The sequence below is a fragment of the Pistacia vera genome, unplaced genomic scaffold, assembly GCF_008641045.1.
Source record: "Pistacia vera cultivar Batoury unplaced genomic scaffold, PisVer_v2 Contig317, whole genome shotgun sequence".
Taxonomy (NCBI): domain Eukaryota; kingdom Viridiplantae; phylum Streptophyta; class Magnoliopsida; order Sapindales; family Anacardiaceae; genus Pistacia; species Pistacia vera.
This window is the reverse complement of record NW_022196132.1, coordinates 304,560-318,589: the sequence shown is the minus strand read 5'-3', so window position 1 is coordinate 318,589 and position 14,030 is coordinate 304,560. Positions and strand designations below refer to the sequence as shown.

The following is a 14,030-nucleotide window of genomic DNA, read 5'->3' as shown; positions in this document are numbered from 1 at the left end:
TCTATCCATTTTTTTTTTTTTACTTTTATCCCCAAACCTTTATTATTTATGTTTCTAGGATTTGCCCCAGATCACAACCTGATTATATTGAAGTACATTTTTTTTAAGAAATTCTTTTTGATAAGAAACTATAAACTTTGTATTAAAATAGCATTTGGTTTTGTATTTCTTAGGTGCATGTAGTGTTTTATTTGATCTTTTTAAAGTAACAAGATTTCTCATTTTAGTTTATTTTAGGAAATGGTGAAAATATGTCGGACTTCACCTATGCAGAGAATGTTACTCATTCTCATGTCTATGCAGCTGAAGCCCTAGATTCATGAATGGTTTTTATGGCTTAAAAGGTGGCTATATTTTGGACATTACTGGATGTTTATTTATTTATTTATTTAACTAAGATCAGTGCATAATAAAAATTTCTTATTTCAATTAACATGTAGGCTTTTTTCATCATTAATCTCAAGCCTATGAAGTTCTGGGAATTTGTATCTCTAAGATTGGAAGGCTTGGGATATCAAAGGTAAAGTTGCATTCTGATTTCGTTATGTTAGAATTGCCTTTTGCATTTACAATATCATTATAGTGAAACATTGCATTCTGGGAAAAATTTGGCTTGGTTCTTGTTTCTTTCTTGCTTGATTTGATTCCAGTTGTTAGAAACTGCAAATAAGTTACCAGTCGCACACAACCTCATTCATGCATACACATAAGTGGATGATTAGAACAAACATCAACCTTATTTTTACCAATTCATCCATTTGATAACTGAAACAAGGATGCTAGACAACTTGAAATGGGTAAACATATGATTCTGATGTTATTTTCATTATGGTGTTGTTTATATTCTCTTGTGTTGCTGCATTAGGGGCATGGACTAACTCTGTATTTCTTTTTTTATAACTACTATCTTGGATTTTCTGATACAAGGATCTGAACTTGAGTTGCTTCTTCTTTTTATTGCGGACAGTTTATAAGACTTCTTATTAGTTTGGTTTCATATGTTTTCTTGCTTGTCAAATCGACACATGCAAGGTTGGGCTTGAGATCAGATAACCATTCCCTATCGGCATTTTACTTTGTTCAATTAGCTACACACACCAGGACATTTGATTGCACTGTTGTGCAGAAACATATTGGGTACTCACCAATTGTCTCCCTGGAAGTATGTTTCATTTTGGTTTTTGATGTCTTTCTTTATTCATATATAAATATTTACCAACTGTTTAATTTTTCTTTCGCGTTATATTGTTATTGTGTTTACTCTTTTTGTTAGCATTTTATAGAATTTCCAATACCTTGGTTTCTTGGAAAGTATGAAGTCAAATTATATTATCCTTAGGACCTATATTACAAGACTTCTAATTTTATTAAAATTGGGAATGTTGGCATTTTTATGTGGTTGCATCTTTTTTTCTGATCTTATTGTCATGTGGACTATAGAAAGTAGAATTATAGTACCTAAGGAAAAAGAAAGGTGACAGGGAATAATCAATTAATTGATAATGGCAGAAATGTCCAAGATAGAAGAATTGTCTTCTACATCCAGCTTTTTGTTTATAAAAATTTTTTGTATTAAGAATCATCATGGTAGAAAAAGATGAATATCAGTCAATGATGGTAGGATTAGTGGTTAGAAATTCTATGCAGAGTTTGTAGCCATCATATGAAGCTCCCATCAAGCAAACATATTCAAACAATATATATACAATAATTATTTTGTGACAATTTAAACGTATATTGGATGGTTAGGTAGCACTGTGTAATGGATTGATTGAAAATTTGAAATTTACTTTTGGTGAGAAATAATAGAGAGGAAAATGGAGCGGAGGGCAAGATTTGGTGAGGCTGCTTCTCTTGTTTTCATTAGAAGGAATGCGCTTAAAGAAATTTGTTTTTCCATCTAAAATTGGATAAAAATGGGGGAGAAAATAGCTGTATACGTGGGGGATTTTTGGATATTTCGGTCACTTGGGATTTTTTTTTTTCTTTTTATTGTACTTCCTTCATCTAACTTGACAAATGGATGAAAAGACTAATCATGTTCTCTTTCCCATTACCATTCTCTGTCTTTGACTTTTAGCCAAAATACTTTTGGATCTATACTCAGATTAACTGATTCCACCGCATAGCACATAGTATTATGGAGGCAACTTATAATTAAGGAGTATGTTGTCATGATGTGTTTGAATAGGATGTGGAAATTTTAAGGTCTGACATCTTATGTTTGTGATTATTGTTGGTTATGCAGGAAGGTGTCTTTTCAACCATTGAATTATTCTCTCACTTAGCCAAGGACTCACCTTTAGTGCATTACAGTGACTTAAATGAACAATCAAAAGTGGAAAAGCTGCCAGGCGATGGGAAAGGTTAGAGCTTATAGCATTATAAATTTCTTCAAATAGACTCTTAAGTGAACCTTTTGAAATTGTAGGGCTCAAGATTACATTCTTATAAGTCTATTAGTGTTCACTTGGTTATGTTGGGTGGCAAACTTGGTGGCTTGATATCAACATGATAGGAACATCAAAACTGTTCCAGGTATATAAAAATTATTTGGCTGGGTTTTGCTTGGTACAAGCCCTAATAATTTGCATCAGCACTCAAGTTGTTGTCTGATACTTGATATCTAGTTATGTCATGTATCACTGTCCGTCTGAAGGATATATGTTAATTGGTTTTCTATATTTCTTGTTGTATTGATGAATGAGGCATTTTTGTGTGTTATTGCAACTAAAAGCCCATATGCAATAAATTGCCCAAATTTTAAGTAAAATATAACTGATATTCACTAAAAGAGCTTGCTTTGTGGCAAACCTAGTGGCTTGATATCAACATGATAGGAACATCAAAACTGTTCCAGGTATATAAAATTATTTGGCTAGGTTTTGCTTGGTACAAGCCCTAATAATTTGCATCAGCACTCAAGTTGTTGTCTGGTACTTGATATCTAGTTATGTCATGTATCACTGCCCGAAGGATATATGTTAATTGGTTCTGTATATTTCTTTTTGTATTGATGAATGAGGCATTTTTGTGTGTTATTGCAACTGAAAGCCCATATGCAATAAATTGCTCAAATTTTAAGTAAAATACAACTGATATTCACTAAAAGAGTTTGCTTTGTAGAGCATGTTTTTTAAGTTAGATTTTATCAGTTCATCATTTTTGTTATGGTGTATTTCAATGGGCTTTGTGTATCGAGTTCATTATATGATTATTGTTGTAAATTGACCTTAAAATCTGTCGCTGCAGTTGCAGACATTTTACTGGTTTTTCCTTTCTAGAAGAACTTTTACCTCGTCTACAGCCAACCTTCAATTGTTGGTCTCAGTTGCTCTTTTTGGATGTTGGTTTTTACCATCAAACATGTAAGTACAGAAATTTGTGGCGTAAAATATTTTTCTTTTCCCTTTTTTTATCAGTCTTCCAACAATTAGCCATTTTTCCACACTTGTTGAAAGCTTGTTATTTACTTATTAAAATTCTTTGAAGCAAAGCATATGGGATGCTCTACTTCTTCTTTTCTTAATTTGTTCAAGAATTTCTTAGTTTAGGGTCCAGAATCTGGAGTGCTTTAGCACTAAAATTTATGTTTATATGATTTTTATCGGAGATGCAAGCTCTTGCCTTCACTATCCTGTTGGCTTTTGTCAGTTTATGTGATTATATAGTCAAGTTGGTTGTTTGGAATATTTTTCAGGTCTGCTGACCATTTGATATGCTTTCTCTACAGATTTGGTCTCAAAGTTCCAAGCATACCTTTGTCTAGTTTTGATATGATTCTCCGAGATCATAATAAATACAATTACTAGTTAATTATAAGTTATTTTCTCCCCTGTTATTCTTACAATTGTTGTAATAAATATTTGTTATTTGATGGGTGTAGATCCAACATCAACATTATGTTGTTGTGCTTTATCTCTTTTGCTCTATGCTCGATATTTACTTTGTCGAATTTTGGGCTTGCATTGTTTTGAAATTGATTCAAGTTGCACTTGCAGTTTATCTTCTCAAGTTGATTCTTTTGCGATCATCCTTAACTGCTGTGAGTGCGTACAGGGGGGGCTTATGGGTGGCAGCGTTGCAGGCCGCGTCAGCATTGGAACCTGAAGTAGGTGACAAGGGTTCTGGATCATTTCTGGTGCAAATTTCAGAAAGCAAAAATTATATATGAGAAATTGTGTAATGTGTCTTCAACTATTATGATAGTGGTAGTTGTTCAAGTCCATCTATTCATGCTGATCAATTGGTTGGACAATTGGTATGCTGCAACTGATATAACTTTTATGCATCGTTTTTTTTCAAAAATAAAATCTCCGAAACCTTTAGCATGTTGTCATGATGTGTTTGAATAGGATGTGGGAATATTAAGGTCTGACATCTTATGTTTGTGATAATTGTTGGTTATCCAGGAAGGTGTCTCTTCAACCATTGAATCATTCTCTCACTTAGCTAAGGACTCACCTTTAGTGCATTACATTGACTTAAATGAACAATCAAAAGTGGAAAAGCTGCTAGGCGGTGGGAAAGGTTAGAGCTTATAACATTATAAATTTCTTTAAATAGACTCTAAAGTGAACCTTTTGAAATTGTAGGGCTGAAGATTATGTTGTTATAAGTCTATTAGTGTTCACTTGGTTATGTTGGGTGGCAAACCTAGTGACTAAATTTCAACATGATAGGAACATCAAAACTGTTCCAGGTATATAAAAACTGACCTTGAACTTTGTCTTCTCAAGTTGATTCTTTTGCGATCGTCCTTAACTGCCGTAATAGCCGTAGGTAAGGAATTTTTAGTCTAGCTGTTCCACCATGATTTGATATCTCAATATTTTCATAAAATTGGCCTTCTCTGGAACTTTTATGCAGTTGCAGACATTTTTCTTTGGAGAGATGAGAAGAAATCATTTACATACTTTCTTGCTCTGGTTGTGTTGTTTTACTAGTTTTTCCTTTTTGGAAGAACTTTCACCTCGTCTGCAGCCAACCTTCTATTGTTGGTCTCAATTGCTCTTTTTGGATATGGCTTTTTACCATCAAACATGTAAGTACTAAAGTTTGTGGCGTAAAAATCTTTTTCTTTTCCCTGGTTTTATCAGTCTTCCAACAGTCAGCCATTTTTCCACTCTTGTTGAAAGCTCGTTATTTACTTTCCAAAATTATTTGAAGCAATGCATCTGGGATGCTCTACTTCTTTTCTTGATTTGTTCAGGAATTTCTTAGTTTATGGTCCGGATTCTAGAGTGCTTTAGCATTAAAATTTATGTTTATATGATTTTCATCGGAGATGAAAGCTTTTGCCTTCACTAACTCTTGGCTTTTATCATTTTATGTAGTTATATCATCAAGTTGATAGTTTGGAAGATTTTTCAAGTCTACTGAATATATGATATTCTTTCTCTACAGATTTGCTCTCAAAGTTCCTAGCATACCTTTGTCTAGTTTTCAGATCTCAGAAACTCTAATAAAGAATTCAATTGCAAGAATAGCATTTTTATGGAATCGAGGGATTTGGAATTTAAGAACATTGGATAAAGGAGATGATGTGAATAACTTCATCATGGTATATTTTGACACTGATTCTTCTGCCTTGCATGTTACATTAAAGTTGTCTGTTCTCGTATTTCATGTAAAATTTGGAATTTTGGCATTATGATCCTCCGAGATCATAATAAATACGATTACTAGTTAATTATAAGTTATTTTCTCCCTTTCATTTTCCTCAATTATTGTAATAAATATTTGTTATTTGATGGTTGTAGATCCAACATCAAATCATGTTGTTATGCTTCATCTCTTTTGTTCTACACTCGATTTTTGCTTCGTCAAAATTTGGGCTTACACTATTTTGAAATCGATTCAGGTTATACTTGCACTTTATCTTCTCATGTTGATTCTTTTGCAATCATCCTTAACTGTTGTGATAGCTGTAGGTAAGGAATTTTTGGTTTAGCTGTTCCACCATGATTTGATATCTCAATATATTTTCATCAAATTGACCTACTCTGGAAATTTTATTTTAGAGTGTCTTTAATTGTCTCTATTATTCGAAACATTGACTCTCATCTCATTTGCTTAGTCAAAAGTCTGTACTCCAAATATTCCAACTCCAACATCTACAGGTGTTGATTGTCACCAACACTCATTAAAAGTCATCTCACTTCAACCAAATAACAAAGGTTCATATTATATCCAACTCAATTCGAATCAAATTTGATCCAATGTAGTTAAAATTATAGATGGAGTTAAAATTATAGATAAAATGTAGGAAAACAACATCACATAAAAAAGTTATAAAATAAGATCAGTTAAATATATGGAATCAACTCTAAAAGACTAATATTTTATGTAATTGATAAGCATCCTGCCTTTGACCATAAGAGAATATAAGTACATTAAAAAAGTATTTTTAATGGTGAAACCCGACAAAGTTGTCAGGTCTCAGGTTGACTGGCGGTCAAACCGGTTGACAAAAACTTCTAAAATTTATTAAATACACCCCTAAAAATTACGTTAAGTCGCTATAAGTTTGAAATTTAGCAAACATATCCCAAATACAAATCGGTCGATGACTGGTTGGCAGCCGCAACACCCTAGATGCAATCACAATTGTCCCTTGAGTCCATTCCCCTTAAAATATACTCAAGATCTGGCTAAAATAGGTTCGATTTCGGCCAAATCTCACCGATGCCTACGTCGACATTCCAAGGTAGATCTCATCGACGCTGGCATTAACAACCCTCCCCATAACCCAGAAATTACTCCCCTCTTCCTCTCAACCAAAACCCACCTCACCTCACCCCTGTTAGCCTCGCCAATCGCCAGCAAAAGTCGATTGTTGTCATTGCCAATTTTGTTCGATTTCCGATCGATTTACTCACCGGAAATCAACTCCATCACCATCATTACATTCACCGGCACTTTCTCTTAAAAAGCTCCAACATCTCGGCCGTCAATTATTCACCAATCATCCTCCCAAATCCTAGGATTTTGGATGAATAAGAAAAATATAAACCCAGCCCGTTGAAGCTTCTGGGTCTCGGTTAAACCAGCCAAGTCGGGCCGAGTTTTAAAACATTGCCCACAAGTATAGCTAATCCCAATGGTTAAAGGGTTTATCATCCGATCACAAGGAGAGAGGTAATCATATTAATTTTCCCACGATTTATAACCAAAACAAAGAAAAATTACTTAGAAACTATAAAGTATTTAATCCATTTTTTCATCAATAAAGCAGGAGTTAAATGTATCAAGTTTTTAAATGTACCATTGCCATTAGGTGATAGAGATAGCCTATAAAATTGAAAATTCTAACGCCAACTATGCTTTCTAACTGTACTAGGCTCCATTGACAAAAAAGAAAAGAAAAAAAAAGACACACATACACTAAACTCAGTAACTAAACAAAGGAAGAAACCACCTCCCTCCAGCTGAGAAAACAATCTAAAAACCAATATTTACACGGCAAGACAATAATAAAACAACAATCTAGTTTATTCCATTCTTGGGTCGAACAGCCAGCGAAGAGTTTTTTTTTTTTTTTCTCCTTTTCTTTTCTTGTTAAGTTGCCAACGCTTCCTTCGGGTCTGATCAACTTAAGACTTCGCTTAGACTACTGTGACATGCGAAAGATGGGCTGCTCCGAACCCACTCCATTAAGTTTCGAAATCAAATACTAGTAGGCCAAGTCTGTCCATGGGCCACGGTTTAAAAAGATTGGCCCAATGAGTCACGTTGCATGTTGTCGGCTCATTAACTGTGGGTCTGTGGCCGAGACAATACAAATGTAAAGCTTGATGTTCAGTCAAATCAGGTTAATCTTTTTTTTTTTTTTTAAATTAAGGTATAGAAGGCGTTCAAGCTCAACATTAGAGTCTACCTCCTCTTTAAGACCACAAAATACCAACATGTGATCCGTAAGACTCGAACGCAAGACCCACAGACAAAGTTTTAAAACCCAACCCCGTACGACTTACCAGAACAAAGTTTGTTTGATCAACTGGATAATTTTGGAATTAGCAGAAAAAGAAACGCAACCATCCACCCCTGAACCTGGAAAACACCCTTCATACATGGCTTTGAGATCCCCATTTCATACGCTTGCTGAAAACGTCGAAGAACTGAGGAAGAAAAGTTGAAAATGTCATCTGTCGCAGAACTGAGGAAGGAGAAGAACTGAAGAAGAGAAGAGAAGAGATACTGTGTAATTTTGAATTAAACCCACTAAAACAACGTCGTTTTGGGGTGAGCAATGGGTTTTTTTTTTTTTTGCAATAATACGCGAATAATTCGCAAATTATACGCGAATAATTCGCAAATTATACGGGTATTCATATTATACGCGTATAATTCGACAGTTTTTATAACATACGTTAAAACGCGTTTTATACGGCTGGACATATAATTCGCGTATAAAACGCGTATTTACTAACTAGGCCCACATGTAAAACAACTTTGCGAATCTTGTTGTGAGCACGTGGGTACCATGTATGAGGCCGACTAGCATTACACAAAAATGCACTCACGAGGTTTGTACTCCAAGAATGATGAACATGACCCAACAGACATTTATATAGCAAGAAGAGTAATTTCTATAAGCCTAAGCATATTGAGCACAGAACAAAGGCTTCTAAAATCTGATAATAAAGGCATATCCGAACCCACTCCATCTAGTTTCGAAATCATTGGGCCCTACACAAAGCAAATACTAGTAGGCCAAGTCTGTCCATGGGCCACAGTTTAAAAGGATTGGCCCAATGAGTCACGTTGCATGTTGCCGGCTCATTAACTATGGGCCTGTGGCCAAGACAATACAAATGTAAAGCTTGATGTTCCGTCAAATTAGGTTAATATATATATATATATATATATATTTTTTTTTTTTCAGGTATATGAGGCGTTCAAGCCCAATATTAGAGTCTACCTCATTCTAAAGACCACAAAATACCTTGCAAATCCAATTCACCAAGGTAATTGAATTGAATAAATGTGTGAATTGAATAAATGTGATAAGTACCTCTTTCAGAGACTGGAACACAAGACCCACAAGCAATGTTTTGAAACCCAACCCATACGGCTTNGCAATAAACGGCCCAGGCAGCAGCAGCAGCCCCAACAGCAGTAAAAAAGGCCCCAGCAGCAGCAGCGAAATTACCTCTAGCAGCAGCAAAACAGCCCTAGGGGGCAGCAACCGCAACAGCAGCAGCGAGAAATCAACCCAGGAGCAGCAACCAAAACCCCAACAGCAGTAGCAAAATCACCCCGAGCAGCAGCGAAGAAAAATCCCAGCAGCAGCAAAACAGCACCAAAAGGCCCCAGCAGCAGCAGCAAATCATTTCATTACAGAGGAGACTTTGTTATTGTTATTGTTGACAAAGTTTGATGTTGTATAGATGACACAATTTATGATTTAATGTGATGCATTCAATAGGAAATATGATTTATCTGGTGTCTGTTTAATCACAATTGCTTTGTTTCATGGAATGGATGCTAAGCTCAATGTTGCATTAAATTAAAAGCTAAACTAACCTAGAACATATTATAGTAAAAGAAACAGCTTAATAAAAGCAACATAATCTATGTCCATGTCCATCCCATGAAATGGTTTTAAGTATAGGTTGTCAATGACCAAAAATCTGCCATGTAATGTTAAACAAAACCACATACTCGGTCAACACTAATAAAGCTCCAAATTTTTTTTTTTTTCCATAAATTCTTGGTTTCAATTCACTGAAGTTAACATCTGGACATTGGTCCTGTCCATCCACAGCCATACCAGTTCCTTATTAATATTTGTGTTTTAGATATAAGATACATCAACCAAAATTCCCATTGAACTCTAATCTAATTCTCGTTTCTTGTAAATTATATTTGTGATTTCTAACTAAGTTCAATGTTGAATTATTGGAAGTGGTGATTAATAATTCCAAACACTAGTTTCATATGGATTAATCTTCAGTGAAAGGGAGTGCTTGACTAAAAGGTGGTTGAGCTCGGCAGTGGTCGTCGTTGCAGATGACTGGACATTACCACAAACAGTTAGTTTGTAATCAAAACCCATTACTTAAATACACAAACAAAACCTTTGATGAATTTTATGACGTTAGCTACATCATAAAATTCATGCCACTTAAAACCACCACCATGCAATCAACAAAGCTAAACATCATATGTTCAAAACAACTAATTACCTGAATTGTTATAAGGTCTTCCTTAGTGAAAGGTTCATCAGTTAGAAGCTCTTTCCAATTCTTCGTCTTGATGTTTAATTCTTTGATTGCCTATAAGACAAGAGTACACAAATGAAGAATTTATCTACATACTGTATACATGAACTTGAAGTAATATCACTAAAAGCGATGACAATCCAACAAACATACGTCATAACAGAACACGTTCCCTGTAGTCCTGACAGCAACAATGTGAGTAAATTCAGTGAAAACTTTATTTAGCACGGGGCAATGATACTCTCCTGCAAAGAAAGTGAAAAAAAGTTTTATATTGTTAAGATACAATAGTAGTAAACCAGAGGAATATAGAACTCAAAAACAAGATAAAGACACATGGTCTATAGGCTTGAATTTATGATATCAAATAAGTATCATAACCATGTATGTCATGGCTGTTTAGGACTGCACACAATTTTACCAACAAATTGAACATTAAGAATAACAATAATTGGAAAGCAGAAGCAGCAATCCAAAAATTTCCATTGCGAAATCTATGAGCTTATAGATATAGTGACATCAGAATCTGCTATAGCTTCCATCATATTCCCGTCAAGAAGCAAGTTGTTGAAGATCTCCTCTCTATTCATTCAATTGAAACTAAATTCAGATAATACCAATACATCTATTATTCATAAATTCACATACCAAACATAAGCTACACTTGGAAAGTTCACTTTATCTTCCTTCACTATAACATTTTGCCTTACAGTGGAATTTTTCCAAGAACTATAGCAATTCCCTAGTGCCGATTCCTCTTATATATTTTTTTTACCTCCTGAAAAAAAAAAATGTCACTTGAGAACTAAGACTTGATTGGCAGTCCTAGTAAACTGAAAGCCTCTTGGCTCATCCAAGAACAACAACAGTCTAGAGGCTCTAACTTCACCAGCAAATTGCCCTGCCTCAAAAAACAAGTCAACACATTCTCTAGTCCTTCAACATTATCATTCTATCATCTTCACTACCATGACTCCATAACCCGCATACAGCTGTGCAACAGTTTATAAACTACGCTCATTTAGAAGATATTATTATCTATTTGTCATCCTAAAAAACCTGCTCACCACAGAATGATGAAAATGGAAACAGCTCAAGTTAGTTTAGAATAAGTTCCTACACAGTTTTCAACCCAAACTCTTAAACACAATCACACAGAAGCAATTCCACAATCATTAAAAATTTACAGGTAAAACACATTTATTGGAGGAAGCATATTCCTGTAAAAGGCCCACCCAATATCAAAACTAAGACTTGTTTATTAAAATCCTTGAATTGTACTCATACATTTAACTTGAATCAGACCATAATCCTTCATGTCTAAATTATCACCCATTTCCTCGAAACTCAGGCAATCAAGTAGCATGCATAGCTAAAGCTTTAGGGAAAAAAAAAATGAACAATCCTATACAGCAAAATTGAACTAAACAATTAAAATGGATTAAAAGAATCCAACCTTCAGCATTCTTGAGAAAAGTAACTGGGATTAAATCACTCAGCTTCAGTGGGCTCCCGGTAATAGGATGTTTCCCAAACTAAACACAAACAAAACCTTTGACGTTAGCTACTCTTCACTCAAACTGAACATTAAAACAAACTTTGAAATGACCATTGAATTATATAAACAAACAAAATAGTGCTTAAATTATATAAAAAGGAAAATTCACAAAGAACTCTTAGAAGTCAGACCAAAGCAACTTAAGCTCTTAAATATGCAGTTACACAAAAAATTCTACACAAGAATTACCCAAGCACAATCAAAATCAACATCATCATTTCCTCTTCACCGAACATCAATTAATACCATAGCTACAATACAAAAACCAGATATGTCTACTCCTCACATAAGCATTAGCACAAACAATTAGCTTGTAATCAAAATCCACTACTAAAATACACAAAACCTTGACATCATCTACCCTTCATTCAAATATTAACACAAACATTTAAAGTGTCGTTCATGACAGCTTCTACAACCAAAGCCGAGGCCACGGCTAATGAAACCAACAAGAAAGGAAGAAAAGAACAAGAGAATGGAAATGAGAGCAAATAAATCGGCCACTCACCTAACCACTGCTTGTTTTCACCACTGTCGTTCACCTTTTTTGTTTCATCTGTGATAAGAATCCAACATTTCTTCACCCCTTTCTCCGTATGTGATCTTCGTACTCCCTTATTTTTGGATTCGAGAAGGTGGCTGAGATTGGAAGGTTAAGGCTTATGGTTTTTCAAAATCGAAAATGGAAATTGGTTGAGATTGGAGTCGGGTTAATCTGATTCAGGGGAGAAGATAAAATGAACCAGTTCCGTTCTTCCAAATGCGGCTAATGGGGAACGCACAAGGCATTGCTTCGCAGGTGCCTAGCGACTGGGCGGGGATGAAGGGACAGAAACTATGGGACGGGAAGAAGATGACTGGGTTCCTGTAGTTGGATAATCTTCTGCTACTGGTAATGGCCGATCGGGACGAAGGAGGTACAGCCTTGAAGCATTTGTTCCCGGGCTTTAATGCGTGTCCTTCTCCTATCCTAGCAAAGAGCGGTAATGCCCTATCTATTCTAGCAAACCAAGGGAGACCCAAGTAGCAAGAACAAGAGGGGATGTTGCCGATTCTGAAGCTTGCGAAAAACAGGGTGTTTACTCTTTCTGTTTGGGTTCCCTCAAAATTTCAGTTTAGGGTTTAATATAACTTCTTTTTTTTTTTTTTTTTTTTTTTTTTTTGATGGGGAGAAACGTGGCCGCTGAGTGATGCGGCTCTGTCAGATACGTCAGGGCTGAGTAAAAGTAGCGAGTAATGCTAGTATTTTTATTAATAACCATAATTAATGTTTTATAAATTAGATTATTTTTATTATATCAAGATGATTAATATAACTCTTTTATATAATATAAAATTAACAATTATAATTAATTATATATAATATTATTTTAATAATACAAATATTTTAACAAACATAATTAGTTTGATACTCTTGTTAATTTGATATGAAAAAATTATTCATATAATTTTTAAAAAGTAAAATAAATATCTTTAATTTTTAATATATCACATTCCTGTATATGAAATATAAATTTTCAAGAACAAATAGAAAAAAAAAAAAAAAAACATTTTTAATATCATTGTAAATTAAATTCAAATTTCAATTGCAAGATTTACTTTAGTTGGTTTGGTCAGCTGGATAATTTTGGAATTTAAAAAGTAAAACCCCCACCGAAAAGCAACCATCCAACCCTGAAGCAGGAAAACGCTCTTCATACATGGCTTTGAGATCCCCATTTCGTTCGTCTTCAATCTCTCAAAACCCATCTCTGAAAGGTAATATTTCATCTTTGTTAGCTCACTTGCACAACCTCACAACTTCAAGCTCCAACAATGAAGTTTTGTATTATTTCGAAAAACCCCTAGAACAATCCTCACTTGCTAAATTCCTCAAAGAAAACTGTCGATCAGGTCACTTTACTCTGAATGAAGCATTATACTTTTTTCATTACATGATTAGTTGGCAACCCATCTCTCCAATTTCGTCATTCACTACTTTGTTTAGTGCACTGGCAAAGAAGAAGCATTATTATGAAGTGATTTCTCTCTATAATTGGTTGAATTCAACTGTCGCCAGATTTATTGTCTTTGACCGTTTTGATCGATTGCTTGTGTAAGATTGAAAGGGTTTCTGATGGTTTTGCGGTTTTTGGGAGATTTTGAAGAAGGGTTTCAGCCCAAATGCTGTGACTTTTAATTGTTTGATCAAAGGTCTGTGTGTAGAGAAAAAGATTGTGGAGTCGATGGAATTGTTTCAGAAAATG

The 14,030-nt window shown here is 34.7% G+C and overlaps 2 protein-coding genes across 2 annotated transcripts in view; one reads left to right on the top strand and one right to left on the bottom strand.

Moving 5' to 3' along the window:
* The window catches only part of LOC116136537 (pentatricopeptide repeat-containing protein At1g12775, mitochondrial-like), a 28,911-nt gene that overhangs the window by 12,815 nt on the left and 2,066 nt on the right, over window positions 1-14,030 (top strand). The window lies entirely within an intron of this gene.
* LOC116136536 (peptidyl-prolyl cis-trans isomerase-like 2) lies at window positions 7,887-13,533 on the bottom strand. Its single transcript, XM_031422227.1, has 6 exons — window positions 13,450-13,533; window positions 11,683-11,761; window positions 10,380-10,471; window positions 10,191-10,280; window positions 9,017-9,176; window positions 7,887-7,999 (listed from the first exon to the last, which is right to left on the bottom strand). Exons 1-6 carry the CDS (start codon window positions 13,531-13,533, stop codon window positions 7,887-7,889), a joined length of 618 nt encoding a protein of 205 aa, XP_031278087.1.